At 41.7% G+C, this 20709-nt stretch overlaps 3 protein-coding genes across 4 annotated transcripts in view; 2 read left to right on the forward strand and 1 right to left on the reverse strand.

Annotated features, from left to right (window-relative positions):
• Positions 1-485: 485 nt before the first annotated feature.
• On the forward strand, positions 486-5313 carry LOC119734872. The gene is made up of 2 exons (XM_038208478.1): positions 486-861; positions 1590-5313. Exons 1-2 carry the CDS (start codon positions 651-653, stop codon positions 2030-2032), a joined length of 654 nt encoding a protein of 217 aa, XP_038064406.1. The 5' UTR covers positions 486-650; the 3' UTR covers positions 2033-5313.
• Positions 5314-6448: 1135 nt separating this feature from the next.
• LOC119735093 (calcium-binding protein P-like) lies at positions 6449-7366 on the forward strand. The gene has a single exon (XM_038208795.1). It carries the CDS (start codon positions 6449-6451, stop codon positions 7364-7366), a length of 918 nt encoding a protein of 305 aa, XP_038064723.1.
• A 909-nt stretch (positions 7367-8275) lies between these two features.
• The window catches only part of LOC119734754 (epsin-1-like), a 30406-nt gene continuing 17972 nt past the window's right edge, over positions 8276-20709 (reverse strand). Inside the window, exons 3-5 of one of the 2 annotated variants that reach the window (XM_038208301.1) lie at positions 13908-14104; positions 10616-11597; positions 8276-8807 (exon numbers count right to left, since the gene is read on the reverse strand). In XM_038208301.1, the coding sequence (XP_038064229.1) occupies positions 10641-11597; positions 13908-14104 (1154 nt within the window). In that variant the 3' untranslated portion in view covers positions 8276-8807; positions 10616-10640. The remainder of the gene's footprint in view (positions 8808-10615; positions 11598-13907; positions 14105-20709) is intronic. The other variant, XM_038208302.1, reaches the window with a different exon arrangement.

The raw sequence follows: 20709 nt of genomic DNA on the forward strand, positions 1-20709 counted from the left end.
AGGAGTCAATATGGTACAAAACCAATTATGTAGCATGCCCATTGGTGCAATGGCGACCAGTTCAGTTATTATACAATGTCATTTTGTGTGTGTTAAACCATGATGAGTTTGTCTCTTCTTTGTTAAATCTGTTCATTGATCATCTTCTGTCCTTTGTTTTGGTATATGTTGTTCTTTTCGTAAATGTGTTCTTTGATTTAAAATTGTGTCCTTCATTTTTTGAGTGAGTTTGTCTTTCTTTTGACTTGTTTGTAAATTGTTGTATTGTCCCTTGTTTAGTTTCCGACTTTGTCTTCATAAGTTAGTTCTTTGATTCTTGTGTTTGTCTTGGCTTCTGAATGCGTCTGTTTTACATCTTATAATTTTGGCCCTTTTGGCCGCCCATATTATTTGGGAAATGCCGTTTGTACCCGCGTGGGGCGCATAATAGCACGTGCATGACGTGCAGCAGGAACGACGCGCGCATCTTAGAATAGTGCAATACGCAGAGTGCAATGCGATATGGACGGTGCATGCTAGCTGCATGAGGTTTGCTTGAAGATAAATAATCAAACACAATCAGCTCATTTTATTTTACGAACAAGAAACCGTGAAAAAGGAGTTGTATTTTTTTTTCGACTTAAAGAGAGAATTGGTTTCAATGTTTAGCTATGTTCCAGTCGATGCGCCGAGTCTTTGAGAGTGTGGAAAAGACTCTACATACGCTTGCCTCTCACGGCGAAGCGGGCGAACATCCCTGGGACAACGAGCCCAACCTGTTTAAGAGAGACATCATGATCTGCGCCTCACATCTCGGAGATGGCAACGATGTAGAAGTCAGAACGGAAGCTGTGAGGAAGATTGGTCATTTGGCCTACACAGGTATATAGAATAGGATGACTTCAAAATATGTTTGGTTTTTTTTAAATATTAGGCCTACCCGTCGTTGATATTTGAGCCTACAAAAAATACATCATCGTTAGTACAGTTCCGACTTATTCCGACTTAGGCCTACAGCAATGCTAACAGCAGCAGCGTAGCCTAGGGGTGGGGGTTAACCAGTGGCGCATCTAGGATTTAGCTTTGGGGGGCTCACATTTTTAATTTTTTTTATAATTTTTTAGAAGTTAACATTTTTTCAAAAACTTTTGCCCAAACTTTTTGGCCGCAGAAAGAAATGTTTTTATTTTTCGGGGGTGGACTATTCTGACGTTGGTTGCGCCACGTACACCCCTATTATACAACCTCTTTGGGTGGGGCTCAAGGCCCCCCCCCCCCCTTGGGTGCGCCACTAGGGTTACTGGAGCCAGCACTGAGTTTTGGGCTTGACGCGGTCACCCAAACTTAACTGCCATCATAACGGCGCTGAGGCAAGGTGGTCAGTCGTGGGTTTCGGGTATAACGCACCTCCACCCAGAAAAAAATAACTCCAAAATGATTTCTGCAACCTCAGCTCAAGCAATATTCCTTTTCCCTAGTTTTCAATATTTTCATAGCCCGTAATGGGCCCATTGTAGCCATTCTGAATCCATTTTAATGGACATTTGTGTGCTCTGGAATTAGCTTTGCCTCGTGTTGTTAAAATCGGGCATCAACATTTCTATTCACAGGAGGCGCTGAAGCAGCAAAATGCGCAGCCACCTACCTCCCGATCATTGCCGAGATACTCAAAGGCGAAACTACCACTTCATCCTCGACGGCCCTTAAGACCGAAGTTGTCAAGGCGCTGAGTGAAATATGCCGGGCGCACAAGGATAATTGCAGCCAGGTATGCGAGGGGCTTGTCCTGCTGCCCGTACTGGCGGAGTTGGTCACTTCACACGCCGACCCCGCCCTAACGCGGTGGTCTTGCTATGCCTTGGTGGTGGTGTGCGCTTCCAGCACCAAGGTGGTCCGGGCGCTGATGGAGTATTATTCCGAGACGGACGGCGGGAATTTGAAGGAATGTCTAGAGGAGATGGAGGAGGGATCCTGGAAGGGATGGCCGAGGAACTATGCGGCCGTGATCAGGGACTTCCTGGGGCACGTCAAAGTGGACTTGAATGCAAAATGAAAGTGATGAGGGGCGTCTTGTCTAAGGTGATGATGAAACACATTTTAAAAAATGAATGGGACTGGCGGGCTGTGTAAATAATGGCTGTGATATATTCATGTGGAATGCATCGTTCATAATCGTACCAAAAGGATGCAATGACAGTGACACTTGTTCAGTTCACTGTAATTGGTCTTAATAAATGGAAGTCTTTCTGTAAAAAAAAAATGATATGTGCATAAGACGTTCATTGTCAGGTAAAAGGAAATAAGAATTAAGATGACAATTCTGGTGCAACTTTTTTTAGGGGGTGGGGGGGGGGAACTCTTTTGCATATTTCCTAACGCTGAGAACATAACTCATTAAATGAGTATTGACACAAACAAAACGATATCATTTTGCACATACTCATGTTATTTGGGTCACTACAACAGTCATCATTATTTTAGTCTGATATTACATATACATTGTACATATTCAGGAGATCACAAATGACAAAACACAGACATTCACGATTTAATAGCTTATTATACAGCATTACATTCCAATAATATTCACCACAACGTATTAAGCTATGATACAAGTTCAAAATATGTCTATTATTATGTATTGACATACTTTTTTTCCCACTTAGAATTAAGTTCAGATTATGCTGTTAACAGAAAACTTAGCTTCGTTGTACTTCTGGAGTTTGACATCTCTGTACGCAAACTAAAGGAACGTACAACACTGTTACCAGATTTTGTGCATTCCAATCTTTTTGAATGTTTACATGCAAAGCATTTCTGCCCAGCCATTAATAGGTTTGTTTAACAGTGAAAAGAAATTGCCGAGTGACCAAAGTGAAATGGCTATAAAGCCATGTCCGAATCACTTGTCAAGAGCCATTGTCTTGGTTTTCGACATTCACAACCATGTGGGAACACGCTGGCAACAGATTTATATAGCTCTTCAAGTCCGTGTCGTATAAGGCCTTTTGCATGTGACAGGCTACTATTAACGTGTTGCCAAGCATTCAAAGTTCATAAGCAATAGGTTCTGATTGTCAGCTCCACAAATGTTGACTAAGCCCATCCAGAACTATCCATAGTCAGGTGGCATATGACCGGAATGGTGACCGACTGGTCCACAGCACCAACCTTGGCAGATAGATTCCTATAGCCCTAAAGAAGATATTTAGAAGGGGGTGACACCTGGAATTCTTTTTGGAAGGGTGCCTAATTTGCATAAATCGTTAACACCTGCCATGTAATATATTTATTCCCATATTTGGGTATGTGTTTATTTTTTAAAAAGTCTTTGTTGACGGTTCTACTTCCGTATCGTTAATTAAATAAAATTTTCTAAATTATTTAAGTGACTGAATAATCATGAGGACATAATAAAGATACACAATAGCTACTATTATACCCTAAAGTTGCTTGCACTTTACTTGTCCTCAGATATCTTCAAGTAGTCTCGCCAAACATGAGTATTGATGAGCTGCAAATTCACAAAGTTACTTACTGGCAAAAATAACCAGGACTCTAGGGCTATATGAATATACCTGCCAAGTTTGGTGCTTTGAACCAGTCGGTCATGATCTTGACAAATATTGGGTCTAAGCCACCTGACTAACAAACAAGCAGAAAGCAATCCCTTTGATGGCGTGAATTCTCAGCCACAATATACATGTACTATTAAAGCAGATTTACTGAGTTTGTGCTTGGCAGCTTAATTCGAGTCAATGAACAGAATGTACAGGCCATAGCACATGATTAATGTACAAATGTCACAGCTATACTATTGCTAAAAACAACTTAATATATGTATCTACTACCAATTTGAGACCAACATTTTATTAACATATCTTCAATTACCCCCCCCCCAAAAAAAAACACCCCACATTTAAAATAAAACAAAAAAAACCAAAAATAGCTAAATAAAAACAAAAATATAAAAGCCAAAACAATTATTTCTTCAGAGGGAAAAATGTTATTAGTCCCAAATTCACTTATTAGAATGAATGTAACAGCATTAAACAATAATGTGACATTCAAACCAACCATTACAAATTACAGAGTCAATTCTAAAATTATCAAAGCAAATAATAATAATAATGCATACTTTTGTCAATTTTAGAGTTTATTGGTATAAAAATAATCTGAAGTATTGACAGATTTTTTTTAATTGACAAAGACAATCATCAGTTAATTTCAACGACAGCACCACAACAATTCACCACAGTATTTGTGATGATATAACTATTCTATTCTTACAATTCATATAACAAAATTCAAACTACATCGTACAGCCTGTTTCTGTACCAAAAACCTATGTTTGATTTGCCTAAAATCAAATTTTTGAGGGGCACATTTAGATGTGCAAATTGCAAAACTCAGGACACTTAAATATCTATAGATTCTTACAGGGACTTGATTTCTAGTATACATGTACGAGTACATCAATTTCTTATCAACAGGTTTTGGATGTAGCATTTTTGTGTTCACCTCTAAATCGTAAACAGTTAGTTACAAATTTACACTTACTTTTATAACAAATTATAGTTCTATTGAAAAGAAAATGCCCACTTCAATGTTAAAAATGAAGAAATTGCCCAAAAACCTGTTACTTCTTGCAAAAAATACACTTCTTTTCCAAAGCTTTATCACAAAAATCCTGTAAACTAATTTAGTGTAAACAAGGTTTTCTATAACGAAGAATTATAACTACATTTATTGATAAACTTAATAGTAGTCAACTGCAATAAATTGATTTATTAGTCTGTTGCTGAGCTTGCATGCAGTGTACCCAACCTCCTCTGCCCTGATTTTTTTAAGACTATCAATTTGTTACATTTAGAGGCCGGCATTAAAAAGTATACATCTATATTTTTAAGAGTACATCAAAAGTACATTTTCAGACAACTGCATTTGTGAAATATCTAGTCCTACAGACTAATCATCACAAATGCCAATAAATAATCAGAATTAACTGCTGTTATCCAAATAATTGACACTTCTAGAACCTCTACAGAAAAATCCTTTGTACATAGAATTGACTAGTCAACAATGACAAATATGGTTATGCTTGTTCAGTTGAAACGTGTATAATACAAAGGCTTTCAGATACGAAAAGTGCAACAATATTGTTTCCTTTGAAAAGTCATGCATTGTTACTACAGCTCCTGTGTTTATATGTTCTTAATATTAACATGTGTAAAAACAAAAGCAATTACAAGGGGTCTGGTTTAGAGTAGGGTGAGTGAGCAGGGAGGATAGGGACAAGATGTGTTTAAAACAGGCCACGTGTCATAAGTATGACTCATTGTCATGTCAAGTCATTCTCATAAGTGACCAAATCATGTAAACTGCTATACCATTTAGTTAGGAGTAATGGACAGATTTCCTTTTGCTATACCACTGTCTAAGAGCCAGGGTTAGAAATATGGAATAGTTAATCCAGCCAACCCCAGCACTATTCATTGCACCAAAGTACTTATTACATTCCAAGAGAAGAGTAGCCATGACTTAAAGGGAATACATACAACATGTGCTTTTGCTGTAATTTTCAGAAATGGATGGATTTGTATTTTATAGCAAATAATGTTACACTGACTTGTTTGAAGTTTTGTGTTTGTAGATGCTGGAAAAAAAACCAAGAAAAACAATTGTGTTCTTGTAGTCTGGTTCCCTGATGCCACTTAAATTAAAATGGAGCAATTTATAGACGTTGGGGAATTGTAAGGTCACGGAACCAGTCTAGAAGGTTTGTATCCATTCATACATGTAGATGTGTAATTGATTGCAAACAAAATTCAGACTAACTAAATATGGTAAATGGGGGCAGTATTTAAAAAAAAACCAGTTTTTTCAACGCTGCTTGGCCAACCAGCGTTGGAAATTGATACAAAAATACCACTTTTCTTGAAAATGACAGCACACCAGGTGCCATGATATTACAGGATGTTTGAGACTGTCATTCACTAACAGTCCAGTAAGGTGTTCCATAATAATTTGGTAGTTTTGTTTTTTGGTGATTGCAAATGTTGTATATTCCCTTTAATTGAAGCACAACAATAGCTTTTGTTTGGTTTCAAGCTGTTCGCAACCAATGATTAAACAAGACTTAATTTGTGCAATATATTGCATATTTGGCAGGAAGGTTTCAAAACCCGAGGCTGATCTGGAGAAGTTGCCAGGTACAGACATTTACTAAGCAAGGAAATCACTTGTTACAAGTAAAAACAAGTTAAGCCTAATGTTCTGCCTCGTAGCTGCATGTAATTGGGCCTTGGTTGCCAGACTTACAGAACAATATAGAGGTGGGAAGAAACAGTTCGATTTCTCTTTGTATTTCAGGTAACAATGGTAGAAATGTTTGAAATTGTACATGTGTACAAACGGGAAGTCAGGTTGGTGTAGTGGTACTTTCCTTCGCCTTTCACATCTGTTACCCATGTCTGAATCCCACGGCCACCCATGTCTGAATCCCACGGCCACCCAGGTCTGGATCCCACCCAGGTCTGGATCCCACCCAGGTCTGGATCCCACCCAGGTCTGGATCCCACCCAGGTCTGGATCCCACCCAGGTCTGGATCCCACCCAGGTCTGGATCCCACCCAGGTCTGGATCCCACCCAGGTCTGGATCCCACCCAGGTCTGGATCCCACCCAGGTCTGGATCCCACCCAGGTCTGGATCCCACCCAGGTCTGGATCCCACCCAGGTCTGGATCCCACCCAGGTCTGGATCCCAGCCAGGTCTGGATCCCAGCCAGGTCTGGATCCCAGCCAGGTCTGGATCCCAGCCAGGTCTGGATCCCAGCCAGGTCTGGATCCCAGCCAGGTCTGGATCCCAGCCAGGTCTGGATCCCAGCCAGGTCTGGATCCCAGCCAGGTCTGGATCCCAGCCAGGTCTGGATCCCAGCCAGGTCTGGATCCCAGCCAGGTCTGGATCCCAGCCAGGTCTGGATCCCAGCCAGGTCTGGATCCCAGCCAGGTCTGGATCCCAGCCAGGTCTGGATCCCAGCCAGGTCTGGATCCCAGCCAGGTCTGGATCCCACCCAGGTCTGGATCCCACCCAGGTCTGGATCCCACCCAGGTCTGGATCCCACCCAGGTCTGGATCCCACCCAGGTCTGGATCCCACCCAGGTCTGGATCCCACCCAGGTCTGGATCCCACCCAGGTCTGGATCCCAGCCAGGTCTGGATCCCAGCCAGGTCTGGATCCCAGCCAGGTCTGGATCCCAGCCAGGTCTGGATCCCAGCCAGGTCTGGATCCCACCCAGGCCCTCATGTGGATTGGGTTTTCAGTCCCTCCTGATTCTATGGGTTTACCCAGAATATGTTTATATGCGGTTTTCCGCCCACCTCTAAAACAGAATATTCATCATTACTCATATTAAGAGAGGTTTTGCATAACAACAAATTTGCGTACGCATAGCTTTGAGGAGTGCTCAAAAGTAGTCAGAATGGTAGGAATGTTCAAGGCAGAACTGTGTGGGAGCACACTGGAACATTCCGATTTTCCACTGAAAACAGACCATTCCAGTGGAATGCCCAAAGACCACCTATATACTGGTCCAGCTGGAACACACGTTTCAATGGACCTTTACAAGTGTGGACGGTGATACATTGACCATTCAGTAATCTTTGCCCACATTCTAATGAAAAGAAACAACAGACGGGAAGTTTTACTTGCTAAGAATGATTTTTAAATATTTTTTCATACTATCTTTCATACAAGATGTCAGTTGTTTAAAAAGGTAGGCCTAGGTGCTTGAGTGCCATTGAAAGTCCGTTGTTGTGGACCAATTGACAATTTTGTAGCTGTAAATTGCCTCTCTTCTGTGATAAAAAAAAAATCAACAGTGTTAATTCCCCATTAGTTATAGTATATTTGACATCAAAACATACTTCTTACTTGCTGTAAATCATAATGTTTATGATGGCAGGAAATGTTTAAAAATCGGAAGGAATGTCAAAGTGTATGTGCATCCCTTTTTCTGATTGCATCTACTGAGCCAAACGTAAAAATCACTGTCCCAATGAAAAAAGAATCACTTGACGGCAGCATCCATGTTAATTACATTGTACCTTTACATCTTAGGGGGAGTGTGTGGCCTAGTGGTTAGGGTTCGTGACTCATGATCAGAGGGTCCGGGGTTTGAATCCAGCCGCTGGTCATATATTGTGTCCTTGGGCAAGGCACTTCACCCCTACTTGTCCCTCTCCACCCAGGAGTATAAATGGGTACCGGCATTAGCTGGGGAGTAACCTGCGATGGACTAGCATCCCATCCAGGGGGAATAGAAATATTCTCAGTCGTTTCTACTGAAACCGGAGATAAATGCCAGCCTGATGAGCTACATTGGCTCGCGACAGACTTTACTTACATCTTTAAACATGTAACACAAACAACCTAACCTGCATATTAAAGTCTGCTTGATCTTATAAGATTATTTTTTAAAGGGTTTTCACAGATCAATGGGAATTGAGAAACTTCTACTTGTATTGTAAAGTACAATTCACAGAAGTACCAATAGGAATATGCTAGTATGCTCGGAATGGTCCTGTCACAAAGCAGACATTCCTACATTCCAGAAAGACAAGGGAACGTTCTGACAGAACATCTTGCAGCTCAATGAGAACTGGTTTAATGAGAATGGTTCAACAGAGTGCAAACATTCTCAACTTTTAAGACGTTCCCTTAGCTGTCTGTAACCTCTATAAACTATTCCATTGTTTTGCATCATGTACCGGAACCATAACCAATGGCAGAAATCCAAAAAGGTGGCCTCTGATGAATGCCTCGGTTCTATGGAAATACAATGTAGAAAGAAATAATTTCAATTCATATGGAAAACTACATTTGAAATCTAGAGGAGTCTATCAAGCGAAGCAAAGGAAAAGCAAGGTGGCACAGTACAACTGAAAAACTAGGCCTTAGCCAGTTGGCTTATGGTTAAAAATAATCTCCCAAATGCAATTTCAGGTACATTCTTTGAAAATTTCAGGGATTATTAATGAAACACTATAAAACCCAAATCAAGTTGATGCCATTTTTTTCTACCCCAGAAGAGTGTTTTCTGAGTATTGTTTTGGGTAAAAATTGAGAATGTGCACTTTAATACCCATTATGCTGACCATTTTTATTTTTTTGAACTATTCGGAATAGTTGGTGAAAAAACCCCAAAGATTGGGGTATAATACATGTACTTGGACAAGCGGTGTAACATGAATTTAGGTTTTATGAAATACGGACTCCGTGGTGGTATTGCGCATGCTCATGCATAGATAATTAGGAAAAGGACCAATCACGTTAGAGGGATTAACCAATCAAACGAAAAGGAGTCCGATTTTCACAGGAGTCTAATTTTCAGATCACACCAGCTCTTAGTGCTCATATCGGCTCTGATGGACCCGGCTCTGAGGTAAAATACCCAGCTCCAAACGAGTCACGAATCTACCATTGCATGATAATGAATTAATCCTTCGCTTCGGTTCGTTCTGATCGGTACACATGATGAAGAATGAAAAGTTGTGCAGTTGCGAACTAAAACACGAGGGCTGCTACATGTACTTAATAATACTAATGTTCATGAAATCATGCAACTTAAGCCCAGTACATCTGGACTGTCTGTGACTCGTTCGGATTGGAGCCGGGTATTTTGTACCCAGGTCAATCAGAGCCGATTCAAGCACTCGACCAGTTCCACACTACAATGTAGTTGTGCAATGTATATTTAAAGCAGGGTAACAGTGTACGTGTAAATTCGCCAACTGTACGTGTACTTAACTGTGCAGTGAATCATTTTATTCTCGGCGGCATGGCGGTCGTCGTGGTAAATAAAATCATAGGCAATGAACAGAGAATAAAGTAATAAACACTAAGCTTGCTTAAATTACAAACACAATATCCATACTTTCACTGGAAAAAGACACACACTTGAAACCAAATACGTAGTGGAATAATGTATTGCAGGTCGATATCCACGGAGCACAGACCTCACAAGGTGACACCGTTATTTCTTAAGATGTAATTTCAAGAGCTTATGGTTTTTCATTGAATTTCTGGGAGCCGGTTCCGACTTGGAACCGCCCAAACCTACTGACTACAGAGTTTTTGATTACGGGCAGGAGTCTCAGTATGTGGCAAAAAAGCATTCTGAAAATGTCCAAGAATTTGCAAAAGTACTCAGGACTCGAGTCCCAATCGTTTTGCAAGTATTTGCACGTCATTTCTTGCATAAGTGTTGCATGCAGCTGTGTGTATAAACACTCACATTCCTACTTGTTTCGAAGTAATCTCTTGTGATCTCTTGTACATGTAAGAGGTGCATGGAATTAACAGTGTATGCCAGCGCAATGCAATTCTTTTTGCAACTGCTTCTCCTGAATCAGGAGTTAGTGGGCACTTTTACATCGTCAACAACAATTCAACATACTTGTCTCACCTGAAATTTATAAGCAGAATAATAGCCCTGTAACTATGACACACAGCAAACAGTAGCTGAAGTATGGTTATCCACTAAGGGTATTTGAACTTAATTTCTGCATTTAAAAATGATAACATTTTCACCCATGAGTAAAATCCATTATTAGAGGGGAAAATTCATGTCTTACCTGTTGGAGTCGAGGCAAGTTGTCCTTAAAGAAGGAAAGGATTGTTTGCTTGCTGGGGCTGCATTTGATTCTGGGATGCCCCATCGCTCATGGGGATTAGCGGTGGAGGCAGAGCACTTCCACCCATTGATGAGGCCTCGCCATAGCCTCCGGTCCCTGATGCGTACATGCCACCCTGCTGCTGCATGCTCATCATGGGCTCTGCCCTCATTTGGTTGATGGTGGGGGCCGGCTGTCGCTGCTGCTGGAAAGGGTTGCTCTGGGCTGCAGCCACACCTCCAGAGATCCCCCCACTCAGAAACGGATTGGGTGCCTGCGGCATGAGCTGAGAGGGCTTTGGGGGCCCCACCAAGGCATCCAGGTTGACCAGACTTGAGTTCTCACCCAGGAAATCCTCTGGTTTCTTGGTTGTTGGCTTCTGCAGTGCTAGAGAGTCGTGAATGCCCATCATGTCAAATGCCTCTGTGCCGGTCATTCTGGACGAGCTGCTGAAGAGATTCCCATTGCTGTTGTTGGGTGGGGTGGGGGCAGTTGTGTTGGCACGCAGGAGGTCGAATTCAGAATCGGGATCTTTTGGTTGACTTGATGGTAGCTGGGTGGTCCAGGGATCATTCTGAGGAATGGCCGCTGGTGCAGGTGCTGATGCAAGAGGTGCTGGGCTTGCCCATGGATCTGCAGGAGGCTGGATAGTAAGCGGTGCAGGAGCCCAGGGATCAACAGCTTGGGAAGGTGCTTGAGCAGGGGGTGGTGCAGCAAGGGCTGCCCAGGGATCACTCTGAGCTGGCTGCTGTGGTGCCGCTGCTGCCACAGCAACTGCTGCTGAAGTGACGTCCCAGGGATCATTGGTCAGCTGTGGCTGAGACTGGTCCAGCTGGCCTGTGTTCTGCATGAAATGGTTGGGAGGGGGTCTGTGAGCTTTGGCCAAGGCCAGCAGGCTGGAACGTTTCTTTAAGGTGGGTCCAGTTTGCTCACATCGTCTGGGCTGTGCACGGCAAAAGGCCAACAATCAAAAACACTTAACTTTGTGTTTCAGCTAAAAGCCTCCTTTTTGTTGTGGTTATTTTCTCATTTTTAGTATCGCTTGTATTAGAAAGGAATAAAATAAACGGTAAATCGAATGCCAGTCAAGGCTCTAATTTTCAATATTTTTTCACTTAATAGTGGTGAGTTATGGGATTTATTTTTAACGGTATGACTCATTAGTCCACAACAAAAACACATTTCAGTGTTAAATGTGAAATACTTGTACACCTGAAATGTATGTGAGCACAGAATTGAAATCAGTGATGTGAGCAGACTGAACAAAAATAAAAACCAAAGCATGTACTATTTGTCAATTTACATTGAAAAACAAGGAAACAAAGGGATCAATAAGTTGAAATTATGCACAATTAGCAAATTGGGCCAATGAAGCATTGCAATGGTATACAAGAACTGAAATGAACTGAACATAAAAGAAATTGTGAAGACGACAGTGCACCACTGTGGGAAATACAAATAAATGTTACCCACACAATGTACAGTCATACAATCGTATGTGTATTAAACACATTAGAACAGTCAATGTGGGCCTGATTGCTTGTCCCTTTGTATACCAAAGATTCACCAAAACACCACAAAAGAGAGAAAGAGAAAGTGACAATGACTCCTGTCAGCTGTCAAAAGTAAAGTACATTGTTAGTGTTACTGGATTATGATGACAAGATAAGTACGGTATATTACATTGTGATCTGGATTAAGATGACAACAACCCCTGTGATTGTGCCGAATTGTAAAATATTGTAAATTTTCACTGTTTTTATCGTTTATTGAAAGATATTGAAAGAATCATATTGGAATGTGTTGGAATTTGGAGGAGAAAGGTTCCCCGACTCATCACTGTGTTTGGTACAACATAAGGTATGCATAAGAGGGGATTGTTTAGTGGTGTTTTTTTTTCATTCAAAAGTCCTTAATAAGGTCATTCTAATTGCCTCCATACAACCAGGTATTTTTCATTTACATTTTATTCTGAGGACCCTATTTTTACAATTTTGAACAGTATCTTTCTGTACAAAATGCAAATTTCCTACGCACTTTTCAGTTAAACAACTTGATGTTACGAAAATCAACACATGGCGTCGTGAATTCACGGTGTGTCGCGATGATCGTCAAATATAATTTTTGTGTTGCATTCAGTGGTCTTCATTATTGTTCTGGCAAAACGTCCCCTTAAAATAAACGAAACCCTGCCCTTGATACACTCTTCTTGCTGACTATATTTCAATAATCTAAATGTGGACTTTCGTTCTCTCGTAGGAGTGGGGCCCGTAACTACACAATGGCCATACAACGTAGGCCTACAAAACCGCCCAATCGATAAAACAGCAATGTTTCTTGTCCGTTCATCTCACATTCATGGCAGATTTGATCGATTTTATTAGAACTTTTATTGGGTTTGATGGCGGTGAAAATTATGGTGAAGGCAGACGGAGAATGTTTATTAAGCACACAGAAGAGGATGTAACGGTTTGCACTGTCTCCAAAATTGCCGATACATATAACAAAGTCATTTTCCCTGGGAACGCACAGTATACGTAAATACATAGGACTGTCGCGGTTGTGGAAAAGAAAGTCCAATGGGAACACGGTTTAAATATGAGTAAATTTGCAGGGGGTGGGGTATAACCAGGCATGCAACTGGGAAATCACAAAAAAAGAGGAAATTCTAATTTTTACCAGACTTTGTACAGTGTTTTTCTATTTTCAATGGCACACATGGGAAGTACAAAAAGAGGAAATCAGCTGATCCGAGGAAAAGTTGCATGCCTGGGTATAACCCATCGGGTGATTTGACACGAATTGACCCCTAACTCCCTAGAGTGATTTACTAGGAACCTTCCTTACTCCTGCAAATTCCAACACCATATATCATATGGCAAACTGTAAACAAAAACTATTGAACTCTGATTATTGGTGGTATGCTTAACCTCATCAGTTTACTAGTACAGTACTCACTCTAACAGATTCCAACAAACCCTGGTGGAGTTTGACGGGATGGGGATTGTTAGGGTTAAGCTACCCCCCTCCCCCCCCCCCCCCCCCCCAGTACTGAAGCACTTCAACTGCTATAGACATTCAAAACCTCATATCGACTCGCAATGTTATGTTGCAATTGTACATGTAGCTACTGTAAAATAGTTACTATTTTGGCAGGTGAAACTTAAAAATAGCAGACAGTACATCCTCAACTAACGTTTTCCTGCATAGCAACTCCATGAAATGGAACCCTAGTTTTTTTAATTTGGCCCACCTCATCCAGGCTCTCATTGATTGCCATCTCCAGTCGTATTCTCTCATTCTTCTGCTGCTGCCTGTCTTGCTCAGCTTCCTCTTTACTCATGGCCAGGGCCAGCTGCAGCTGGAGCTCCTCCTCATTGCTGGTCTGTGGTCGGGCCTGCTCAATCTCTGATGTCAGATTTCTGGTAGGGGGTGGGGTGGTGCTTGAGACTGCATCGAGAGGGGAGAGGACAAGAGTGACAAAGAGATGGAGGAAGTTGACTTTTGTTCAAAGTTTTGTTATTAGATTCAGTGATGTACATTGTAGCTGATACCGTCACAAGTCCATCAACAGTTAAATCTATCAAGCCAATGATTAACCAAATTGACCACTAGTAACGGGATGAACAGTAACAAACGAATGCGTTTGTAACACTTCATTTCAATAACATTTCACTTGGGACTGAAGTAAATTGTGACTTGTGAGGAATTGTACATGATTTCATGGATGCCTGATGTGGAAACATGAAATTCAATGCGATTTTTCGTCTAACAAGCCATCCCTTCATGTTTAGGGTAGGTAAAATATGATTTTGGATGGACACTTTGCAAAATAACAATACAAACAATGATGGCATGGATGGACAGATTTGGTCTAAAAAAAGTATTTAAATTTTATTAATTGTATTTTTTTTTTCACATATATGTTGTCTTGGATCAAAAGATAAAATACCTTGCTCATGGTTATTTACTAAATTTCCTAGATACCAGGCTAAGAACCCTTTACAGTCTGCCAAATTGTCCTGTAAACTTCCATATCCTTGCCCAACAGCAAGGGAACTAGCCTGTGTATTGGTATTGACACCCACTTTGATTAGTATTGATTGTACCCACTTCTTGAATGGGGGGGGGGGGGGGGGGGACACAGACAACGGATATGTTGAGTAGCTGTGAGTGAGACATCAGACACAGCAATTTCTATTTTGAAACATGTGCTGTATGGTCGATGGCAGTAATTTACCGGTACATGTACTTGTAGTTCAGATTTTCCACATGTATAGGTTTCATTGGTTTTGTTTGTGGTTCATTAAATTGCCAGATTGGTCCCGAGACATCTTTAACCCTAACTCCCTAGGCCTTTTAGCTAGGATGTAGCCTCAATCCTGCAAAAGTCTTCAACTGACCACATGGAAAAATAGCATATAGCCTAAATCCTGCGAATTCCTCCATTATTTCTTGAATGTGGTCCATGGAAGGGTGACCACTGCCTGAATCCTGAAAAATCCTGCGGCAGTGACTGTCAATATGTTGAGTCTTGGCCAGTGACATCCTGGAGCAGTACATAGGATTTTAAGCATAATCCAGGCCTATACATGGCTGAGCAAAAACAACACAAGGTCCCGCCCAAAACCTTGACAAAGTGCATCCTACGAAACCAGTAAAGCACTTTTGCCATGTAGCCTCAATCCTCCAAATTCCTCCACTTTGGCAAAGAGGATTCGGGGCGATAAGGGTTAAAGAAATCAGCGCTTGCGTGATTGTTAACTGTTTCGGCAAGTCAGTGCAACTAAATATATTCAACTCCTGTTATAACAAAGTTTTGGGGACTTTCACAATTCTGTCGTTATAGCCGGAACCTCGCTATAACCGGAGCGCAGTTTTTCCCATTCGTTGTGCACAAGTTACGTGCTACATGTGCGTGTTGTTATCATGTAAAGCAAGTCCGATCCGAACTCATGAAAAGACGAATGTACATGTAAGTTGGTATACATGTACGTCTGTTATTAATAAGGGAATAACAGTGTGAGAAGCCGGTCTTCACTGCGTGATAATGACCGGGTGTGGGGGTGACCGCTGTTAATGGACCGAGACGAAGTCGAGGTCCATTAACAGCAGTCACCCCCAAACCCGGTCATTATCACGCAGTGAAGACCGGATCCTCGCACTGTTATTCCCTTATTAATAAATACCTTTTTAACGAAATAAACAGTTAAAATGCTCCACTTTTGTGACTTTTTCCGGCGATATTTCCAGACTTTTTTGTGTTCATGTTCATGGGCCATATTTTAGCTTATGCGTGGTACCCTGTCTCTTCAATAAGCATATACACCACAGCCGGGCCCAGGCTGCGCTGGACAATTGCAACGTCCTCATTGCGTACGCGTACGACTTCTGCTGCCGTAGCCAAAAAAATTACAACAGTGTTTTTATATTTTTACCTTATGTTATGGAGGAAGCTGAAATTTCGTTTACACATGTATTCCTCGTGTCCAGAATTACAAAGATGCTTGGTTTAGGAAAGGTAAATATGTCGATGGGCGAAGTATTTACAGAAAATAAATCGTAGATCTACGCTTTCGTCGTAAACATCCTCAGTATACATGTACTGCACTGCCTCTGTACAATGTCGTTTCAAAACTTGCTTACGCGCCTGCACCCAAAGCAACTGTGTTGCGTACGCGCGCGTCAGTCTCACGCGAAGGTGGTTGAGCGCATGTGCAGTGCTGTATTGTTACAAGCTGCCGTATGACTGTTGTAAATTTGGCCAATCATTGCCTTCCATGGGGCTGGATCAATGCTGGTTCAGGGGCCATTTTTTCGCTTGTTCTTTGAAGCCGGTCCATTATCACCGTTAATGCCCGGCCACGTGATCGAGTTTCGACCAATCAGAAACCATCAACTCTCCAAGGTATTTATTAATGTTTAATATTTAAAGGGAATGTACATCATTGGCTTTTGCTGTAATTTTCAGAAATGAACTATTTGGGGGGGGGGGTAGTATAATAGATCAAATATTGTTACACTGACATGTTTGAAGTTTTGTGTTCGAAAATATTTGAAAAACCAAGAAAAACAAAAATGTTCAAGTAGTCTGGTTCCCTGACTCCACTAAAGATGAAATGGATCAAACATACCGGAAAATTGTAAGGTAAGGGAACCAGTCTAGCTGGCCTGCACCCGTTCATGAGCATGGAACCAATAGCTAGCAAAACAAAATTTAGACTTAAAAAAAATGGTAAATTTGGTGCAGTAATTGAAAAATAGTTAGGTTTTTCCAACGGTGGTCGGCCGACCATCGTTGGAAATGTAGACAAATATACCATTTTCTTGAAAATGGCTTCACACCAGGTGCCATAATTTTACAGGATGCTTAAGCATGTCATTTACCAACATTCTAGTAAGGTATTTCGTAACAACTTGGTAGTTTTATTTGTCGATGTTTGCAAATGTTGTATTTTCCCTTTAACTGATGGTGATGAATAAATGAAATAAATAAAATAGCTTTAAGTGTATAATATTTGACGACCTGAATCCGGAGTAGAAGGCATCATCGCTGAGAAGAATCAGGCAAGTAGGTTACTCGCACAAATCGTGCTGAGTGGCATGTTGCTTTCGTTTTGCATTTGCTGGAATCGGGCAAGAGGGGGCACCAATATAACTTCCAGGTTTTAGTATCGCCATGGATGTGGAATTTTACTTTTTGTTGTTGACTTTCTGGAACAATTGGGGATTATTGTTTCTGGAAGAATTCTTTGAAGTTTTTATAGTTTCGGATTCATCCTTTGTTTTTTTGGTGGGGCATTTTAAGTTCTTGGGATACCTGTTTTCAGTGGGATTTTTTGTATGGAGGGTTCGTTATTTGTTGAGGGTATGTTTTAAACAATTTGATGAGGGCGCTGTCTATGCTGCTGCCACTGTAAGGATTGCTCCAGAAAACACAGTATTTTTCCACTTTAGAGTTTCCTGCTTCAACAGATCCTCAGTCTTATGATAAGTCTCATGACAGACCTTCGATTGACATCAGTTGATTGACTCCGGGGATCGCGGAAACTCTGATCTTGATGATAATTATGATGTTGGGCGTAATTCTTTTAAATGTAAGTCTTGTATATCCTTGGATTACCGACACCCTTGGTATCGAGGACACCCATTGCATTGATAACCAAATAGCCACTACAATGGATACAACAAAGGGTGACGTAACCTTGATTGATCCTGCTATGGGCGACTGCACTATGCTTCCATCAAGTGACGTCCTGCATATGCCCCGGCAGTATACCAAATCAGAGATGATCACAATACGTCAAAGACTGAACTATCCCACTTCTGTGATTCCTACAGATATATATCGAACCAGTAGGACTATTTCGATGTAGAAGTCGAAGAGGTGGACGGCATATACATGCAAAACAGAGACTCTCCCGAAACAACAGCACGAGTACAATTGCACCTGTTACACTCGTTGACAATGGCAATTTGCATGTACAGTAGCGCATTGGAACACTCACTCCGTTTGTAACAAAACTTTGCTAATACATGTATTTGACTATATTGTATCCAATAACATTGATATTCTGCTCCTGACAGAAACCTGGCTCTGTCATGATGACCAAGTTGTCATAAATGAAATTACCCCACCTGGCTATACATTTTTCAATGTTCCACGCCCTGCTGACAGACACGGTAGAATTGCAATATTATTCAAAACCAAACTTAACCTTCGACTTGTTCCAGTACCACTCAATGTAAGCACCTTTGAATATTCAGTCATTGCAGATGTCAAACGGCGCATTCACTACGCGATTATTTACAGACCACCTCCATCTGCGAAGAACAGACTGAAAACATCTAGATTCGATGATTTCCTTAATGCTGTCAACAGTCTGACAGGGAAATTAATCATTCTAGGTGACTTCAATATCCACTTCGACTGTCTTGAGAAACCTGATACATCCCATATTAACTCTGTAACCTGATACATCCCATATTTACAGACCACCTCCATCTGCGAAGAACAGACTGAAAACATCTAGATTCGATGATTTCCTTAATGCTGTCAACAGTCTGACAGGGAAATTAATCATTCTAGGTGACTTCAATATCCACTTTGACTGTCTTGAGAAACCTGATACATCCCATATTAACTCTGCGCTCGCTGCTTCAGGACTGCTACAGCATGTTTCTGAGCCAACACACACCCATGGGCACACCTAAGACTGGATCATCACTAGAAGTGATGAGGACGGCCTACTTGTCACCCACACTGTTGACATGTATGGCATCTCAGATCATGGTGTCATCTCTTGCTGGCTCCGTCTCGAAACTCCAGCACCGTCAATAGTGAGGTCATCACAAGGCAAATTTCACGATGTTGACCACGAATCCTTAGCCCATGATTTGTCCATCCAGCTTCAAGATGTGCACTTCGATGGCAACGACATCGACAATCTTGTCCATGGCTTTGACGCATCTCTCATGCACGTCCTGGACAAGCATGCACCACGGAAAGCCACAAATAAGTCCAAATGCCCTAAGCATAACAGCTCTGTGCTTAAGGGAAAACGCACACGTCGGAGAGCGGAGCGCAAGTGGAGAAAGACCAAATCCATTGCTGACCGTGCTGCATACTAAGCCACAAAGCAAGCCATGAATGACATTTTGACTGAAGCTAAATCGCAGTTCTTCAGAAACTCACTGGTCAACTCTAATCCAAAACAGGCTTTCCTGGTTATTAACGAGTTGACGGCTGCACCCCGACATACACCGGCAATATCGGACACACCCTGTACCCTTGCCAACGATTTCAGCAACTTTTTCACTGAAAAAGTCAAAAGCATTCGGGCGCTCATAAATGACCTTCATGTACAGTCCCCTTCAACTGAAGATACAATTCTGCACCCGGACTGCACCATATCAGAATTTCATCCCATCTCTGAGAAAGATCTTGGTGAACTCATAAGTCAGACTGCCACAAAGTCCTGCCAGTTAGATCCCACCCCAACCTGGCTTCTCAAACAGCACATCAAAATCCTACTTCTAACACTGACTGAAATCGTGAACGCATCCCTCTCATCCGGGAATTTTCCTGAGGCACTTCGAGTCGGTATGATCATGCCGATCTTAAAGAAGCCTTCTCTTGATAAAGATGAACTTTGGAACTACCGACCAGTGTCCAACCTTCGCTACCTCGCTAAGCTCATCGAAAAGGTCGTCTGCCTGCAACTCAAGCAGCACATCAACACTCATGCCCTTGCCGATCCCCTTCAGTATGCCTACAAAGCTGGCCACAGCACAGAGACTGCATTGCTTTGTGTTCAAAATGACATTTTGAAAACTCTTGATAATAACAATGCTATGTTCTTAGTAATGCTTGATTTGTCTGCTGCATTTGACACTCTTGATCATGGCAGTTTGGCATAACACATACATGTACTGCTCTCAAGTGGTGTGCCTCCTACTTCAAAAATAGAAGGAGTTATGTCACCGTAGCAGGGGTCGACTCAGATGAGAGCCATATCCATTTTGGCGTCCCTCAAGGGTCAGTCCTTGGCCCGCTCGCTTTCACCATGTACCTGAGTCCTCTTGGTGATGTCCTGCACCGACATGATGTGAAATACCACATATATGCAGACGACATCCAGATTTATCTCGATTTCAATCCATCCAAACCGAACGACGCAGCTTGTGCCCTTTTCAGATTGTCAAGTTGCATCACCGATGTGCAGAATTGGTTGGTAACAAACAAACTCAAGTTAAATGAGGATAAAACTGAATTTTTCATTGCCCCATTTTCTCATCATCATCAGAAACACTTAACCGACATAACTCTGCAGATAGGTATAAACACAACAATCAAACCATCTCAGACAGTCCGAAACTTGGGTGTTGTTTTCGACAGTTCCATGACAATGAGCAAACACGTTCATGTAGCAAACATATGCAAATCTATCAACTACCACAACAGGAACATATCCAAGATTCGTAAATACATAGACACAAACACATGCCACGCCGCTGTCCGAGCACTTGTACTATCCAGACTCGATTACTGCAAC

This window comes from Patiria miniata, unplaced genomic scaffold (genome assembly GCF_015706575.1).
Source record: "Patiria miniata isolate m_02_andy unplaced genomic scaffold, ASM1570657v1 HiC_scaffold_28, whole genome shotgun sequence".
NCBI lineage: Eukaryota > Metazoa > Echinodermata > Asteroidea > Valvatida > Asterinidae > Patiria > Patiria miniata.